At 48.2% G+C, this 19,690-nt stretch overlaps 1 protein-coding gene across 1 annotated transcript in view; it reads right to left on the minus strand.

Moving 5' to 3' along the window:
* ELMO1 (engulfment and cell motility 1) overlaps positions 1–19,690 on the minus strand; it is a 272,460-nt gene that overhangs the window by 180,955 nt on the left and 71,815 nt on the right. The window contains exons 8-12 of the mRNA XM_016222320.2: positions 18,602–18,753; positions 16,454–16,532; positions 13,770–13,820; positions 11,216–11,338; positions 9,743–9,874 (exon numbers count right to left, since the gene is read on the minus strand). Coding sequence (XP_016077806.1) covers positions 9,743–9,874; positions 11,216–11,338; positions 13,770–13,820; positions 16,454–16,532; positions 18,602–18,753 — 537 coding nt within the window. The remainder of the gene's footprint in view (positions 1–9,742; positions 9,875–11,215; positions 11,339–13,769; positions 13,821–16,453; positions 16,533–18,601; positions 18,754–19,690) is intronic.

The raw sequence follows: 19,690 nt of genomic DNA on the forward strand, positions 1-19,690 counted from the left end.
CTGCGCCAGCCCAGTTAAGAAAAGGTACAATCTCACCCCTATGCTCACTGCAACATTACTTACAACAGCCACGTATGGAAGCAGCCCAAGTACCCATCAGAAGAGTGGGTAAAAGCTGTGGTAGGTGTGTACAATGGAATATTACCTGGCCATAATAAAGAACAAAATCTTACCATTGTGACAGCATGGATGGACCTATGGGTATTAGGCTAAGTGGGATAAGCCAGTTAGAGAAAGACAAATACCATGTGATTTCACTTACATGTGGAATCTAATGAACAAAATAAACAAGCAAACAAAACAGAAAAGAAAGAACAGACTGATGGCTGCCAGAGGGGAGGGGGTTACAGGACTGGGTGAAAAGCTAAAGGGACTGAGAAGTACAGATTGTTAGTTACAAACTAGTCACGTGGACGTAAAGTTCAGCACAGGGGATACAGTCATTAATACTGTAATAACTCTGTACGGTGCCAGGTGGGTACTTGAAATACCAGGGGGATCACTTTGCAAAGTAAATTACTATCTGACCAGTATACTGTACACCTGAAACCAATACAAAATAACACTGACTGTCAACTATAATTGAAAAATATTATTAAATTTAAAAAAAAGAAAAGGTATAATCTGAGTCACATATGAGTAAATTGATGGAGCTAGCTCACCATCGGGAGGTGCTAACAGCCTTGGTTAGGACATTAGAGTCTTCAGTGCCCACATAACCAACCTTAGGCAGCGGGCACATCACCAACAAGACCAGAAATAGAACCAAGTCAGCTACTCAGTGGGCATCCAGCTGGTGTAGCCAGTGCTGGGCAGAGAATGGCTCCCATGGTTACAATGCTGGGGCTAAGTGAACGGCTTCCTCATTTACACATGAGTGCCCACACTTGATGCAGCAAACAGGTTTCCACTGACTGTTTTCACTGAACCCAAATCTCCCAAACTGACCAGGGGCCCTTCCTCAGCTCAACCAGCACCTAGCAGATGGCATTTCCTGTCGTGCGAGTAGAGGGCAAAGGGGACACAGGCCCTGAAACAATGAGAGAATTCAGTGGCAGCCTCCTGCTGCAGCAAACAGTGTTTACAGTGAGCCATGCCGGCCAGGCCTGGATTCTTGTTGGTAAATAAAACCCTGACGGGGGTGGCAGGTGATAAGCCTGTGTGCACCCCTCCCGGTTCAATTTATTTTATGCATCTCAAGCAAACACGTATAATCCATTCCACACTTACTCCCCTACCCACTTCTTCTTTCCCGTGGGTAAGCGCACGACACACCCGTCCCTCTCTGTCCCTCCAGGGCCCGTCTAAGGCGCCCGCACACAGGGCCTCCCCGCACCCCAGCCCTCCTCACACCAGGACCCCAGAAGCGGCTCTGCATGCTGTGTCGGGTCCACGGGGCCCTGGATGCCTCCCTGGGTCCGCTGGCCTCTGCCCTGACCTGCCAGCCACGGTGAGACGGGTGCCGTCCCAGCTCTTCGGGGCAGACACGCAGACCCCGACTTGTACAACCACCGAGTCCAACGCGACGGCAACAGTGAAAGTTTACCTAAAACTCCTAGTGCCAGGCAGGTGTGTGAGGACGACACAGGTAACTCAGTGCCCATAAGCAGCGTGGGCGGGCCTTGCTCCTGAGGAGGCTGCAGAGCAGAGGCTGGGTGCACTGCCCACGGCCACACGGCAGGGCAGCTGGCATGCAGCACCGGGCAGTCTGCCCGAGGACGGTGGTCCAGGCTGGGCAAGGTCAGTGGCAAGTGAAATGACCTGTTCACATGCTACAAAGCCCACGTCCCCCACGCATCACCCGTGCACCTGCTGGATGGTGCCTTTCGGATCCAAAGTTCCAGCTACAAAGAAATAATGCCAAGGAAGTGTGCACCATGTGCTAAAAGGGTAACAAGTAACACTGCTTAATAGATTGCTCCCTGCCACAGCCCTGCTGTTTGTAATCCTCGCCTGAAGATACGTTTTTTATTTTATTTTTACTCTTAGAGAGAGAGAGAGAAGGGAGGGGGTGGAGGAGGGGGAGGGAGATTGGTTGTCTCCAACGAGTCCCTACCAGGAACCAAACCCTCAACCTAGGTGTGTGCCCTTACTGGAGTTGAACCTGCAGCGTCTTGGTGTACAGGGTGATGCAGGCGGCCACAGCCATGTTTTATCGGGGGCAATGTTTTGTGAGTTTTAAGCCAAAAGTGGGAGGTGGAAGGTTTTAGCTGGGGCAGGGTTTTTCTAAACCTTGTTTTGTTTTGTTTTTTAAAGAAATATGTATTTATATACTTCAGGGAGAGGAAAGGGGAGGGAGAGCCGGAGATGGAGACATCAATGATGAGTCATTGATTGGCTGCCTCCTGCACACCTCTGACTGGGGATCAAGCCCGCAACCCGGGCACATGCCCCAACCGGGAATACGAACTGCGGCCCCCTCGGTCCTTAGGTCAATGCTCAACCCCTGAGCCATGCCCGGCGGGGCTGAACCTTGTTTTGAAAGACCTCACTAAGCACTCCACCGTCTCAGGCACATCACAGCTGCTCCTCATACAAACACCTTCGGCCTGGATAGTAAGGAACACACATGCCTTTGTCAGGAGCACCCCCTAGGGGCCAGAAAACAAATTCGGCTCTAACAGGAGAAGAATGAACTTTGGGAAACAGGTGCTGAACAGGAAAGGAGTGGGGAAAACAGGAGCGGAGACACCTGTCTCCTCGCTCGGTTTTCAATAGTTACCCCTGAGAAATTAGGCCTACAGTTAAAATTCATTACAGCAGAAAAAGACAAGAGGAGAAGCTCAATTATTACTGCGGCAATGAATTTGTTGCTGAAAGAAATGAGATGTGGGGACTAGATAACAGCTCATCAGCCAGGAGCAGAAGGCAAACTCACTCAACAGGGAGGCCTGCTGGTCATTTTACTTATTATTATTTTTTAAAACATGCCTTTTATTTTTTATGTCAGAGAGAGGAAGGGAGAGAGACAGGGATAAAAACTTCAATGAGAGAGAAACATCAATTGGCTGCCTCCTGCAAGCCCACTACTGGGAATCGAGTCCACCTACAACCTGGGCATGTGCCCTGACCGGGAATCGAACCGGGTACCTCCTGGTGCACGGGAGGACTCTCAACCAACTGAAACACACCGGCCAGGCCCGCTCGTCATTTTAGATGCTCCTAGTCCCTGTGAGGCCTGGGTGAGGGCCACAGAGACCCCCCTGCAGGGCTCCTAAGGCCCTTGTCTTGTCCCTATAACTTCACGCTCTGCTGGCTGATCAGCAGGTCTGTGAGGTAACTGAGTGTCGTCATCCAGGCTGGTCCTCCGAGCTCTGCTGGGCTGGTTGGAAGCTAATGGCTATGGTTTGGCACCATCTGGTGGCTGATTCTGCTCCGGGTTCACTAGTGATGGATTTCCTGGCTAGTTATACCAGGATGGAGCAAGACTAGAAATGAGTAGGGCTAAGGCTTTGTATTTCAGATTGGTAAGGGGTGTCTGACCAGACTGGACCAGAGGGCAGAGAAAATGAGGCATAAAATAGAGGATCTGGTCCCAAGGAACAGGCACGTAAGTTCATCTGAACTGAACAGTGCAGGGTCTCAGTCACTGCTAAACCCTTTGCCAATGGCCCAAATGGTCCCTCAGGTGGGAGGGATCGTCTAGGGCTGGGTGCACTGGCTACATGTGACCAAGCTTCTGGGCAGAGCACCCCAGCCCACACCGGGATCTCTTAAATTGTGTGGCTAGAATTAGAGAATTTCAGTGAGTGACAATTTAAAAAAGTGTTAGGTGCCCTTTGCTTTTATGACCTACTGTTTATGAATCATATTTTAAAGAACATGTTTCTTGATTTTTAGAGAGAGAGGAAGGGAGAGGGATAGACCGAAACATCAATGAGAAACATCACTGACCGGCTGCCTCCTGCACGCCCCCTACTGGGCATCGAGCCCACAACCCAGGCATGTGCCCTGACCAGGAATGGAGCCAGTGACCTCCTGGTTCATAGGTTGATGCTCAACCACTGAGCCACGTCTGCTGGGCTATTGAGTCATATTTTCAATATATGAAAGCAAAGTGCCTGGTTTGGAATACTATCCTGATTATTAAACCATTCACATGGGGAAAAGTGATTTATTTTATAAAAAATCTACTTTACTCTGCAGTTTCCAGAAATGCCTTGTTGTGAAGGGTAGGGGCCCCATGAAAATCAGGTAAATGTCGTAATTTACCCTGTGATTCACACATGCAGATTCTAGATTCTCACTAATGCTGTCCTTGGACTTCAAGGGACCGAATCTCATTCTCAGTGACAAGACCTGAGAAAGTTCTGCTGGGAATGACGCAGAAACATAAGCCACACCCAACCACAGGCTGAGTTCTCCTGTGTGTAGAATGATTTTAGAATGAAGATTTCATTGCAGAATGACAATCCACTGGATCTCAGGGGCAGTATTTTGGCACAGCAGTCACAGTGGGGTATGTTCTCCCCGGCAACTATCCTGAGCAACGCCAATGATTGGCAGATGGTCTCTAATGTCCCACGTGCCTGTGAGCAGGTAAAGGGCAACTTTCTCTTCCCCCCTTGTCACACACAAGACTCATGGCTAGGACACCGACCCGAAAGCCCCCAGGGACTGCCAGTGCAGCAGAGTCTCCTCGTTTCTCACAGTCATGTCTTACGAAGTCACCATGAGCCCTGAATAAGGAGCGCTGGGGCATGGCCTTTCAGGGAGACTCAGGGCTGGGGTCCTCTGAGCCTCTGGTCACAGATTTTTGTCACTGATCAACACAGACCTGTTCTCCACGTGTTTCTCCATAAAGTACATGTTTAACCCATGCTGTTGACTCATTAACACCTTTCGGAACGGGTCTGTGACTCACATCTGAACTAAGGTCATCCAACATATGTCTTCTTGATAAGGCACAGCACAGACTGGGGCGCTCGGGACACTGGCCAGCACTTCAGCAGGAGGCTTGGGGACCAAATAGCAACAGCACCAACACAAAGCACAACATTTCAAACAACGTGGCCCTGGCTGGGCTGCGAGAACGACGCTTGTTTATGGCAGGAGAGCTGGGACAAGAGGACAGAGTGTCACCTTGTGTGACCCCCTGTGCCTGTCCGGCAACTCAAATTTTCTGCCCTTCATGCATTTTCCCGTGTATGTCTGCAAATGCCATGACAACTGACTTGTAGGTCACAAGTAAAATTTAGCGAGGGGGTGAATTTGCTAGCGCGGGCTCCGTGAACAATGAGGGCTGAATGTATTTCCCGCTCCTTTGAATTTAAGTTTCTCTGTAATCTGCCCCTCACCCCTCACCCGCAAAGCCAGCTCCACCTGTCTCTCCATCAACATTGGCTATAACTAACGATTTGCAGTTCCCCAAGCACATGGTTTTCTTCTATCTTCAAGGGTTCCTTCAAACCCCGTTTTCTCATCATCTTCCTGGGACAACTTAGAGCTGTCCCAGTCCCCCATCACTGCTGTCACAGCGTCGCGGGGCACTGGGCAATGTCCCAATAATAATATTAATAGCAACTGTCCCATCATCATAATAGCATCTAAATTCATAGTCTGCTTCCTACATGCCAGGCACTGTTCTGTAGGACTTACAAGTACCTACTAATTTAATTCATATAACAAACCTATTGGTAGAGAGAACCTTTATGCCCCATTTTGAAGATGAAAAACCGGAGACGTGAAAATGTCAAGTAACTTGCCCAAGTCACTCAGCCTGGGGGTGGGAGAGTCAGGAATTGACCCCTGGCAACCTGAACCCAGGGCCGAGCTTCGGCCCGATGTCGCCCTCTCATAGTGACTGTTGAATTCCAGCAGCATTTAGACTAAGATGCTCCCTTCTGTGGTATGGGACAGGGACAGAGATGGAGATGGAGGAAACGGGGTATAAATATGCATCTCACGTCATTCCCTGCCAACTGTATTTCAGAAAAAAATATATGAGAATGACACCATGCACTGCATTTGGAATTATATATAATTATACTTGTATAACTATGCATAATTATCTCCTGTCACCCAAGAAGGTAGAAAAATCCTCCAAAAATTTGAATGTGAATCTATATTAATCATTTCTAAAATGTTTTTTGTATTTTGTGGTACTTTGATATCTTGAGTCCTTGCTGACTTTAGAGGGACAGCCCCCCTGCTCAGGGTTAGCTAACTCCTTAGAGATAGGAAGCTGCAGAAGAAAAGTCTGAAGCTAGCAGTGGTTCATCAGGTTGAAGGAAAGAAGCTGTTTCCATAACATAAAAGTACAAGGCGAGGCGGCAAGTGCCCTGACTAGGAATCAAATCTGCAACTTTTTTGTGAACAGGATGATGCTCCAACCAACAAAGCCACCTGGTCAGGGCTCAGCAGCTCTGTTTAAAAGCAAGAGCTTTTGCTCGGCCAGTGTGGTTCGGCGGTTGAGCACTGATCTATGATCCAGGAGATCTCGGTTAGATTCCTGGTCAGGGCACATGCCCAGGCTGCGGGCTCGGGGGGCGTGCAGGAGGCAACCAATCAATGACTCTCTCATCATTGATGTTTCTGTCTCTCTCTCCCTCTCCCTTCTGCTCTCTCTGAAATCAGTAAAAATATGTTTTTAAAAATAAAAATAAATAAAAGCAGGTGCTTTTCTGTGTTATGACTGAACATATAAGCCACTTAGCACCTTCAGGTTGAGATTTGAGCACTGTTTCATCAGTAAGATCTGCCCCATTAGACGCTGTGCTGAGGGGGAATGTGGGGCCTGCCTGTTTCTCCAGGGCACTGTGCTTTAAGATCCTTTAACAAACTGTTCTTCTTGCCTCCTTGGAGGCACGGCCTCTTCTAGTTTGGAAAACTTAAAAAGCTGCCTATGATTTCCATGATACCTGCCCCCTGAAAGCAAGGAAGGGAAGTGCCATTTGCCAGGTGGTAACCACCACCCAGGGGCTGTGCCCATCCCTGGTAGGAGGTCTAGCAGGGCCTCCAACAACTTACCTGCCCAGTTTACAAGAGAAAACTGACACCCAAATAGGTTGAATCACTGGCCCGCTGGCCCAGCCTTGTAAGTAGGAAAGACAAAAGTCAAATCTAGGCCCACTAAACTCCCCAAACTTGCCATTTAATCCTTGCTGGGCTCTGCCTACTTGGGAGACATGAACCGAGAAACAGCAATCTCGCGCTCGCAGCGGTTTGCAGGGGCCTCTAGGTGGCGCGGGAAGCACGCGGTTCCCTTCTCCGAGGCAGTCTGCTTCAGGCTGGCCCACCTGCTCCACCAAAACCTCCGCCTGTCAGAGCTGCTGTGATGAGAAATCCTTACTAACTAATCTTTCCAACTTCTCACTCTCTCATGGAAGAGGGGGCCTGGGAGGAGTTTCAGGGGAAGGGCGTGACACGGAAACAGAAAAGAGCCCAGGAAAAACAAGGGAAGCCAACACTCTCTTTTGGTCACTCTCGGCCCAAGGTCTTTGCTTTTTCTAAAATCACTTCTCAAGCTCTTAGGAGGCCACATATGTGGTAAAGGCCTTAAACGTACATCAAATTAACTTCCAGTTTTAAAAAAACGCCTTTTTTCATAAAAGTATTCATGACACAGAACATTCAGGGGACACTGAAAATGAAACAGATAAACATGAAATTGTGGGGAAATGAACAGTCATGTGAAGACACGTGGAGCTGCACTGAGTCTGCCGCATGGGACACCCGGTGATTTCACACGGGACCAGAGCCTGATGATAAAGAGGAGGGGCCTCCTCCCTCCACCCCAGTTCTGAATACCCTTCTCAGAGACCAGTAATCAGAGAACCTGTAATAACCTGGGTCCCACCAAGTGCTCTGCCCTCTCTCTCCGTCCCTCCCATACTTGGCCAGAAGGAGAAATGACATTGTACATACATTGTGGGATCCAACTGGCCCCGACAAAACCCACTAGGACCTGGGGCAGACAAGAAGGGTTTGGGGGCCGGGAAGCAGTAGGTGTAAAGAGCTAGAATTTTGCACTTTTCTATATGGTTCAAACATACCAGAAATCCAGGAGGGAGATGAAATGGCAGTCACTCAGGCACACACCCCTCTCACCACGACATTCGGAATAACTGGGAGCATTTGAGATGCACGTGCCCTGGCAGTTTTGATGTGACTTAAGGGTGAAGAGGACTGGGTGAGTTTGCCAAGCTTCCCTGGTGATTTGCTCAACACACAAAAGTGAACTTGGAAAGAATAGAGGGTGAGGTAGAACATGAGCCCTGCCCACGTTCCCTTGGCTGAATCCCTGGAAAACAGGTTCTGCCAACACGCAGGTAGGTGAGAGTGGGGCCAGGGCCACCCACCCACCTCGATCATCAACACACACCTGGCATAGGAAACTCTCACCTGGCCCACCAGTCATAAAACTGGTTGCTAAAATTTAAAAACAACAACAGAGTCAACTAAAAGATCAAGTGGGAGGTCACAGGTAAAATACAGGATGTGGTGGAATAAAAATGATATCAGAATAGGTCCGCAAAGCACATTGCAAAGGTGAACGCGACATTTGGCAAGTATTCTTACTGCTAAGACTGCCACCAAAAACAAGAGTTCAGACTGTTTGAGTTTTTTTAAGTTTAACATTATTGGAAAGATTCAAAAACATAATCGCTCTAACCCACTGCTGGTTAAAATGGAAAATACTCAAGAGCACTCTGGTAATATTGAAAGCCTTATAAGTACGTACCGTAGAAACGACAGTGCCGCAAATTTATCCAGATATCAGGGTCATGGACATGCAGAAATGGGCAGCAACGATGTTCGTTATAGACTTGATGGCAATTTCAAAGCATTGAAATGCTTAGGAAAGGGGCTTGGCTCAATAAACCGAAGTACATCCAACTAATGAAAAACCCCTCAGTAATGAGAACCAGTTCATCTGAACCCATGTGAGAAGCAGAGACAGTTCCCACAAAAGACAAGGTTTCCCAAACAACACACACAGCATGCTATCGATGTGTACAAACATCAGTATCTGCGTGTGTGTGTTCAAGGAAACAGTGCTCGCAATTATAAAATAATGCCTGGTGATTGATGATCACTAAAGCCCAAAGCTCATTTTTTGTCATTTACAATGGAGGTTGAAAGGGAACCCCAACTTCACATCTGCAGAATTTGAGCTTAATCAGCTCAAGGTCACACAGAAAGGTGATGGTAGGAAAGGTAAGAATGAAACAGATTCATACTCAGGACAAGCTGTGTTCTTCTGAGTTGCAAATTGAAAAAGAGAAAACCTTGGAGACATCCTATTAGTGTTTTCAGCCAGACAAAACTTTTAGGAAATTGTCTGTTTGCATACATTTCCTTGTGCTTGAATTCCAGGACACTCTCAATTCGATGTTGATATGAAATAGATGTAAGTAATCCAACCTCTAACCCAGTGATCATTTTCACCCCCTCTTGCCAGCACCCACTTCATTCAAAATAGGACCCTAAGCATCTCGTGGAGATTGAATGAAATCTGGATGCCTCCAGGCTCACTACTCTTGGTTACACTCAATCGGGGCTGAGTAAACAAACGCGGTATTAGTCACACTTGTGCAAGTTATTCCACTTGGCTGCAGCCAGGAAGGGATTTTCATGTGATCCCGCTTAAACCAGCTAAACATCTGGAAAATGTGAAACAGTTCTTCGAGGCGCAAGCGGACCACACGCTCGGAGGAGGGACATCAGCTACGCAGGCAGCCGAGGTCAGCCCCCGGGCGCTGGGAGGAAGGAGGGCCCTGAGTGGGCTCGGCATACTTACAATGAAGCCAAGCTTCTTATAATCCCGGGTGTACATGGACTTGCGCTTCTCCATGCTGCCGCTGCTGGCGTTGGGTTCAGACTCCGCATCGAAAGCAATTCTTCGAAGCTCAAATATGATGTCCCTCTGAGCCTGCGGGTGTGAGGGAGGAAAGCAGAGGAGAGCTGTGTTCAGTGTGCAGCATTACGTACACCCCGTTCCCATGGGGGCTGACATGAATTACTGCATTCAGGAGAAAAGAAAAAAAACAGAAGACGTCCAGTGTGTATGCTGGGCTCTGCACACTCCTTCTCGCCCTGCCGCTCGCTCTGCTGGTCAGCCCTGGATTGTTCTACAGTCATCCTGGCCAAGCCATTTGGAATACTTGTATCAACTGTCTGGAGTTCTTAAAGGAGCCCCACTGTGATGGGAGGCTTGGGACCGGAGAAAGCCAAGCTCGAGAACTTGGGGGTAACTCACTGTTAGAAACACAGAGAAGAGGAAGGCAGTGTTCATGAACAGTATTCAGATGACGAGGGACCCCTAACTACTGAGAAGAGCCTTCGCAGAAACAAGCCTGAAAAATGGTTAAAGTGGTAGGTTTTATGTAGATTTTACCATAATAAAAAAAGATACTTTAAATAAATAAAAGGACTGGTTTATAAACAGGCAGGGCTGTTCCCATTCAGAGGCATTGCCTCCCTTCACTAGAAGAGGTAAGTGATGGTCTCATCTCTTTGAGATGACAGCACTCAGCCTGGCCAGGGGCCTCTCCAAGCCTCTCCATCACTCCCAATCACATGGCCTTGCGCCATGGAGGAAGCGCAGCGGCGGTCACACACTTCACTTGTGCCGGGCACATCTGCGATCCATCAGGCCCTCACGTGCCAGCAAGGAGTGTTTTCCATTCCAAAGCTGCAGCGCTGTTTAAGCTGAAAATGTGCAGGGGCAGGGCTTCCAGCTGCCTCACTCACTGAAGTTCCCCAGAGCCTTCTGGATGGAGACGTAACCTTCTGTGCACAGCGAGAGCCCTAGAGAGAACTACAGCAAGTAGCCAACTACCACCAATGCAAGCCCAGAAACCAGGTGTGACCTGGGCCCATCACCTCCGGACTGACTGCTGGAGAGTGGAAATCATATCCTCAACCTGCAGAATCACATCACACAGAGCTGCCACGTGGCCCTGTTGTCTGGGAACTTGACCAAAGCCATTACCATTGAGGGCAAAGGGGCCAAGGGCAAGGGCCACGGCTATGTGATGTCAAGCTTTCTTATCCAATAAAGAAAGCATATGCAGGAGTTTGATGTGTAAGGAAATGATGCAATCTATTTTCTGATCCTAGGTTCACCTACAGTTTAAATCCATTCCCCCAGTTCTGAGATTGCACAGATCAATCCTATGGTCATGTGAAGTCTGGTTTCGGAGCAGCCCAAGAGGAGAGCCTGGGTGACGCATTCTCGCCGTGCCCGTCCTGCTGCGCAGCGAGCGCTCACCTGGTCCTGGGGGTCCATCTTGGTCATCATTCTGTCCTCCAGCAGGTTGAAGGTCAGCACCTGGAGCACATACAGCTGATGTGCCATTTCATTGTTGATGGCCCGCTGAGCTCGGATGACGTGCTGGGGAGGTGGTTCACAAATTTAAATTTAAATTTAAAAAAATGGAAGAAAGAAAAGGCAAACAACACAAGCTAACCCCCATCGTGATGCCAAGCAGTACCTCAGTCTTCACTTGGAGGCCTGGGGGATGTAGGTGGGGATTATGATTCAGAAGAAAGGTGAGACACAGGTGACCTTGGAGCTTGCCTTTACAGTCCAGGGCCCAATAAGGCTCCTAGATCTTTAGGCCAGAAACCAGGAAAAGTCCTCCTGTGTGCAGGGGGAAGAGATGGGGGCACTTGAAATGCACGGGGGACTCTGGCACTATAAACCAAGGAAGGCGTGCCTGAAATGAGTGGATCTTGAAGGGAACTGTGGATTGCCTCGCACACATGTAGGGATAGACGGGGAAGATGTTTGCCACCATCTCTCCCTACAGCTGTCTCTGACAGGTGATCCCACTGCTAAATGAGGAAACATTTCAGAAGCAACACACACAAGTGAAGTCCCTATGAGATGTGTGGTTAGTTCAGTTCACTAAGGAGACCACCCCGGTGCAGTGAGAGAATTCATGCGCATTACTTCACTCTCCTATTAAGGACTAAATGAGAAGTAAAATGACACTCCTCTTAGAAACAGAACAAAAGGGAACACACATAAAAGCAACGGCAGGAGACAAGATGGGTGGGCCTCTCCTCCCTCTCCCCCCAGCACTGGGTCTGAAATGGGACTCAACACTTCGGACTAACAGACATCCTCTCTGGCAGAGTCCACAGCTGTGCCTTCAACACGACAGGTCAAAGTGGGGAAACAACCATTCAAGTCCGTTATTTTGAATATGCTAGACCAACCACGTCCTGCTGTCTGGAAGGACTTTCCCTAGGAGCGCCCAACCTGAACCCCACCCTGGCTGTGAGCACGTGTCCCAACAGCCCATTGAAGGAGGTGGGAGAGAAGAGAGAGGACCAGGGGGAGTCCCGGGCCCAAGCTTAGGGAGGCTGAGGGGTGGGAGCAAGGGGACGGGCTGGGAGGGTGGAATGAAGCCCCATATCCTTTCATCTCCGGAACAGAATGTTCATTCATCCTATACACTCAGTACCCAAAGTTTATGGGTGTTGACGTTTAAGTCTTTAATCCATTTTTATATTATTCTGTATATGGTATAATTATAAGGTGGCCTAATCTTACCATTTGTGACAGCGTGGATGGGCCTAGAGGGTATTGTGCTGAGTGAAATAAGTCAGACAAAGACAAATACCATATGATTTCACTTATGTGTGGAACCTAAAAACTAAATAAACTAACAAACAAAACAGAAACAGACTCATAGATACAGAGAGCAGACTGATGGTTGCCAGAGGGGAGGGGCATTGGGGGGCCGGGTGAAAAAGGTGAAGGGATTAAGAAGTACAGCTTGGCAGTTACAGAACAGTCATGGGGATGTAAGTACAGCACAGGGGATACCGTCAGTAATGCTGTAATAACCGTGTAGGGTGCCAGGTAGGCACTGGAAATATCGGGGGGATCACTTTGTAAAGTATGTGACCGTCTAACCTCTACGCTGTACACCTGAGACTAATACAAGGAAACAGTGAATATAAACTGTAACTGAAAATAAAAGACAAAGCACGTGTGTGCATGTATGTGCGCGTGCGTGTCTGTGTGCGAGTGTGTATGTGCGTGTGCATCTATGTGCCTGAGTGTGCGTGTGTGAGTGCATGTTTGTGCGTGTCTGTGTGCATGTGTGTGTGAGTGTGTGTGTGTATCCACACTCACAAGCTAACAGAACTCCTCTTTGGAATCACTCACACACCCTTCTTTCGAACTTTAGTTGTAAGTCCAGTAGCAAATAAGGCCCGGGGAAATCTTGCTGTTTGATTTATTTTCACACACTCACACCCTAACACATAGGCCCACTTTCCCACTGAGGTTTCTGGTCATGTTTGCGTTGAGTAGCTTCCCTGTGTGTCTTTCCTGCCTTTCTCTGGCAAAGGAGCCCAGGAAAATGATGATAAAATTTCAGGACATCTCCCAGGGTCTGATATGTTCCCGGCTAGCTCCCTCGTTAAACACAGCATAAGCTCAAACTCATGGAGTTTTGAAATCACAGAGCCCCCAATTTCCTTAAAGCTAAGTTTCGGCAAAGCTAAAGCCCTGGGGGTTATAAAAAAACTCTGCCCCACAGAAAGGCTCCCAGCCCCTCCTGCCAGAGGCCTTCCTCTCTAGAGCGTTACAGAGACCCCACCCTCCAGTCGGGGAGGCATTCCTGTGGGAAAGCTTTGTTTATTCCACTTCCAGAATCGCATTGTCCCTTGCGTCCTAGTTCCTACTGCTCCACTGCAGAAGCAAGTCACAGGACAAACCGCAGACTCGAGCCAGACCAGGAGATACACAAACACGCCAGCCCTCCTCCCTAGCCAAGTGGACCTGGACACCGCCCACGAGGACTCACCGTTAGGATGATGGAGCGCAGCTGCTTCTGAGCCAGAATGTTCGCCATCTCCTGTCGAAGGAAAACATGCCCCCCCACCAAAGCTGAGGTTAGAAAGATCCTTTTCAACCCCGTCCAGAATAACTTGATCCTGGGGGGTGCTTCCCAACTGGATACCAGCAGTATTTCTTGTGAAAGAATGGGCTCTGAGAGGCAGTGGTATTCAGATTATTTTTTGAATGTTCTATTTAGAAAACAAAGTCATGTCCAAAAGCAAAGAAAGAAATTCTGGCACTTGCAGTCTTTTTGAATGATGGATACAAAGTATCCAAGCCCTGAAAATGAAAGCAATGGTCCCCACTGGAAAGGCTCATCACGCCTATTGGACTATTTACGCGCAGAGCACTTGGACGAGGCAGCATGTGCCTGCACCGTGAGAATCAACAGTGGAGGGGCATCACTTTAAAGATCTAAGTCTTTTCAATTTCATCTCAATCTGTGCAAAACCAAAGAGCAACGAGTACACGCCCCAGGACTCGGAAGTAGTCTATGTGAGTGAACCGAGTGGCTGGGGTTCCAGCAAAGGACGAACATCTGGGCAAATGCCGAGCTGCAGAGCTCACACGCAGCACAGCCACTCCTGCTCTGCAAGTCCTGCTTGGGGCTTTGGCTGCCCGACTGGCACACAGGACTGCTGGATGGCATTTATGAAATGAAATGATTCCCAGATGCCCTTTCTAAATATTGACAAATGGCTACGAAGGGGAAATTATACAGTTGGATGAAATCTTGTTGCAAACATTCAAAAATAAAAATACTGCTCATATTCAGGAAGACACTGGAATGTGGGTTTTTTTTTGGGGGGGTGCATTTTTAGTGTTGCTACTCTTACTGAGTAACTGAGTAGAGAAGAAACTCAACTATGATGGGGAGGAAGGACGAGGGGGCACAGGCAGGGTGGGCAGGAGCAGAAAGAAGGCTCGGGGCTCGCTTAGTGCCAACAACGAAGAGAACGTGAGGACTTACAGTCAGAGGACAATCAAGGATGTCAACACTGCTGTCTACACCAACCTAACAGCGCCAGTGCCACCACAGAAAGGAGAGCAAGCGGGAGAGAAGAGGGTGGAAATTCAGAGCACTCTGTTAGAGGTTAAGCTTTGCTAGCGCCCCCTGCTGACCCACTGTGCTGACGAGAATGATATATATACTGTGAGGGTTTCCAAAGGCTGGATGGCATTAAAGTCACATCCTAATACTAGGTTCTCTCCCAACGTCTTGAGAACAAGAAAACAAGGACACACTCAGAAAGGGGTGAACGGCAATCCAGGGGAACTTGCCCTTCCTCGTGCGCAGAAAATGGCGCTTTCTTCCTGATTAAAATAGAAAGGTCTATTTTTTTTTCTTCTTAGACCAGATGAAAACCAAAAGGGCCAATGACCACATCAAGGCCTCTGAGTATGTGAGAGCTGCTCAGTGATTAGCTGGGCTGCAAGGTATTATCATGAGCTCGGCATTTAGATATAATTATAAAGCAGCAGCCCCACCAATGATCTGCAAAACCACCCCATTAAAAATCCAGCCCAGAGTGCGGGCAGGCTCCTCCTGGGTCCAGCCAGCACCCAACCAAATGCACAGGAAACTCTGCAGTCATTCCCCTCACTGTGCAAATGTAGCCTCCTTCCCAATGAGCAAACAATCCTAAATGGAAAAGAAACCAGAAACCCTTATATTTAATCACTGAGGTTTAAAAACCTTGACAGTGAAAAAAATAAAATGAAAACAATAAAATTCTTGACACAGTGGTCATCAGCATGCTAGCTTTCTCAGTTCACCTAAAACAAATATTTGGTAACTGTCCTCGAGTTCCCAAGAGCACCTTCTAACCACTGAAAGGTCTCATGTTTCCACCCAGCGTTTACATGGAGTGAATTGTGACCGAGGTAACACAGTGTGTTATATAGCTGTGAAAAACATGAATGGATTGTCAGGTGTGAGCTAAATTTCAAGACAAAAATTTCAACTTCCTCCACACCTCCCTCTATAACGATTCTTTCCTTAGTTGAAGAAAATACAAAGATCTACAGACAAGGAGAGTCTCAGAGGGTAGGTTTCATACGGACAGGTTCACAGAGGAGGGGGAATGAATCGCTGGGCCCTCCCCGCCACATCCACACACATACAGTAGAAATATCATCGAGCAGAGAGCCCCTTGGATGCGTGAATGGTTATTTCGACTGGTGGTAGCTACCTGTATGTTCTGCCTCCAGTCCTCCAACCTTTCCACCCTGCACGCCCTGGGGCAAAGCTGACACCTCTCAAGGCTTCAGTTTCCTCACCAGAATAGTGGGGACAACACCTTCCTTGTCCCAGTGAGCATTCAAGGAAATGACAAGATCACAGGGCTTCTACCTCTGCTTCCACCTGAGCTGCAGAGTTGCCACAGATTTATGTTTTGGAGCTTCTAAATTGGTTTTGTTTGATGAGAGGGCTCTACTGCTAGACCGTTCCTAGCGTCTTCTCTCGGACAAAGGCTTGCCCATCTCCACCTGCTTCCCCCCTGGGCCTGGGAATGACCCCAGGCTGGCCAGTCAATCCCCAGAGCTGGGAGGCCCAGAAAGTCCCTGGCATGGGCAGGAGGGGGCTCTCTCTGCACCAACAGTTGCCATTCTTGGGCATGGTCTTCACACAAAAGTGATGCAGCTCACCTGCCTCCTCTCATCGGGGGCCTTCAGGAAGAGGGCGTTGATCACTGCGATGGTGTAAGTTTGGATTTCCTGATCTGTCCTGTGAGATGCAGAACAATAGAGGCAGTCAGGAGAAGCTGTCCCTGAGTCAGACCACGATCAAGTTCATGATCACCTCCCCCCAAAGGAGAGAGAGAAAAAGGCAGGACCTAGAAAACACAGTTGATACTGAGAATACATTTCAACCATCACCAGGCTGGAATATGGTGGGGGGGTGGGGGAAATTACTACAGCTAGTCAGACAATCAGACAACACACTGCTGGGTGGAGATCACCCAGAAAGGACAGGTGGCCAGCTGGCTCTTTCCCTTCTCCTCTGCTAGGATTCATAGCACAAACTCAGTGGACAGAATGTGTGTGTGTGTGTGTGTGTGTGTGTGTGTGTGTGTGTGTGTGTGTGAGTGGGTGTAATGTTCTGTCTGCTCGCTCTGATGCATGGAGCATATGGGAGTACGCTTGGCTGTCCCCAAGTCCTGGGCTTATCATGAAGGAAACTGCTTTGTCTCCATGGCAATGATATTACACATTCTAAACATCTATTTCCAAAATGAAAATTTCTTAATGACAAAATCAGGTTTTTATGTTCACAAATTTGCTTTTCGCTGAATGAAATCAGAAATTCCAAATGGAGGGAAGATCTAAGGGAAGCCACGCGGTGAAGAGTAAACAGGTAAGGAGGACCCAGGCATGACAAAGCGTAGCCAGGAGCTACAAGCCAGACGATTTGGGGAGAGGCGGCACCCAGTGCACCCCAGGCTAGTCTGAGTGGCCTAGGACAAGTTTGTGGGGTGTCCCTAAGACACGGTTTCCTCACCTTAAACACTGGGTAGGAACACACTTATTTCGAGAGGTTGTTTTTAGAATAAAATGAGGTTATGCACATAAAATCCTTAGCACAGCACTCGGCGAACAAGAAACTCTCCATTCTGGCAAAGTGCACGTGAGTGCACAGGAATGCCCTCGAGGGTCAGGAAAGACACAGGTCATAAAGAGAATACATTTCACAATCAGGGAACTGTGAAACCGCTATTATTTCTAGAGAGGTTTCACGCAAATCGTCATTTTAGAGCCTGTGTTCATTTTCCCCAAGGCCACAATCTATAGTTGGTGTGACCATCCTCTCTCCAAATGAGAAAAACATCAAACGCATTTTGGTGGTTTGTATTATAACATGACAGCTAACATTTTGGTATACTGAGAACTACTGACTCTCTACCCTGCACCCCCACCTAAACGGGTAGCTGGGTTTCCTCTTGAGACCAGGGACGGCAGTTAGTGGGAACCTGGTCACACTCGGGCCAGCAGAAATGCTAGAGAAAAGGCCTGTTGTGAGGAGTCCACAGAGGCCACAGCCTGTGTCCTGCCCACAGCTTAGCTACTTAAGTTATTCTTGGGTTCCAAAAGCATCCAGCCTCCTCTCATTAAATTCTCTGTTCTGTGTAAGCTCAGGGTGGTTGTTGCCACCTGCAACCCCAAACACTGTAATTTACGCAGCATTGTACAGTGGGGTCCTTCCCAGTCCGGTATCACCAGAGAAAGTCTTACTAGTTACCCGAGGGGAGAGGGAAGGGGGAAAGCCCCAAGGGCAGCAGGCTGCTAGGGCCACATCTTGTAGAAAAGCATCTAGAAAAAAATACAGATGTGATAACATACAAAAGAAGGTCGCTGCAATAACCTTAAGCCTCAAGAGGGAAACCTGCCTTTAAAAATTCTTAGCTGACTGAATATGCTCGCTGTGTGACAGAAAACACTGTTTTAAATGACTAAGGAGAGACTCTGTTGAGAACTTAAGAGAACAAATTGTCCTGTTATGTCCTGTTAAAAGTAAAACTCTATGGATATCTACCAACACTGATCAAAATTTAGTGGCTGCTCAGGGCCAGGCTCTGAGGGCAGAACTGGGCCAAGAACAGGCATGGAACTCACCAAGGGGCAAGTAACTGTGCCATTTCCGTGTGACATGATGAGTGTGGTGCACGGTGGATGAAACACCAAATCTAGATTCCTTTTCTGTATTCTAATCAACCCAATACAAAACGTTTCCTAGGGGGTTATGGTGGGTGAAGCATCTCCCCTCCCCACATTAGAGGCCTCGGCTGGTTTACTTACCCTTGAAGATGTGGGATGAGCTGGCCGATGGTGATCTCTTGTGCCACCTTCTGGTAGAGGTCGTGGCTGTTGAGCACCATTGACTCCAGAATGGCCAAGGACCGCTGCAGAATCGAGGCGTCCATGCCTGACTTGTTCACGAAACTTGCTATCTGAAAACCCAAGCGGGACACAACTGACTGTGCGTGGTGAGCAGGGCGGAACAGCGCAGAAGGGAGCAAGTCAAGTAAACCGGGAGCTCGGTTAAGAAGCGCCAGACACTGCAGGGGCAGCAGAATGGCAAGGGAAGCATGGAGTCAACAGAGATTCTTCTAACGTTACCGCAAAGCACCATTTATGTCCGATTTCTGCAGTTCAATAATACGCAGCTTTTAAAAGGGGACAGCTTCAGAGAATTATTCTGCCTGGGTTTTCCAGGATTACTGAGTTTTGGTTTTCTGGAGCAGACGATTTCAACACATGCAGCTGTCCCTCAGTATCCGTGGGGCATTGGTTCCAGGGCCCCTCAGATAAAATCCACAGATGCTTTGGGCCTTTATAGAAAATGGATAGTATTTGGATATAACGTATATTTGCACATAAGCCACAGCAGGGTGTGCCTACATATCCCTGCATTTAAGTGCATTCAGCATAATGCTTGGTGCCTGCCAAACTCAAGTTTTGCTTTTTGGAACTTTCTAGAAATTTTTCCCTTCAGAATATTTTCTATCTATGGTTGGTTGAACCCTTGAATGTGAAACCCACAGGTACGGAGGGCCAACTATGCAGTGTAAGGGCTCCTGTGTTTCTTTGAGACAGTAATTTCAACACAGACTAATAGCCATTTCGTTCCATTCCCAGGCTCCTCCATCACCCATGGAACCTGGGGCCTCTACGTCCTTGTTACGATCCCATTATAGTCTTAAGGGACTCACACAAATCACACTGTCGGCACGATTTAACTGGCAACTTCTCCGTCACTGATTCCCCCATGGAACATGCTTTCCCCCACTCCTTCATTTTATGTGGTTAAAATAAACTCCTCTCATCTCTCCAAAATTCAGCAAACAGGAAAACCTTTAAATTAGCAGTGCGAAAAGTTAAAATAAT

The sequence above is a fragment of the Miniopterus natalensis genome, chromosome 10, assembly GCF_054644295.1.
Source record: "Miniopterus natalensis isolate mMinNat1 chromosome 10, mMinNat1.hap1, whole genome shotgun sequence".
NCBI lineage: Eukaryota > Metazoa > Chordata > Mammalia > Chiroptera > Miniopteridae > Miniopterus > Miniopterus natalensis.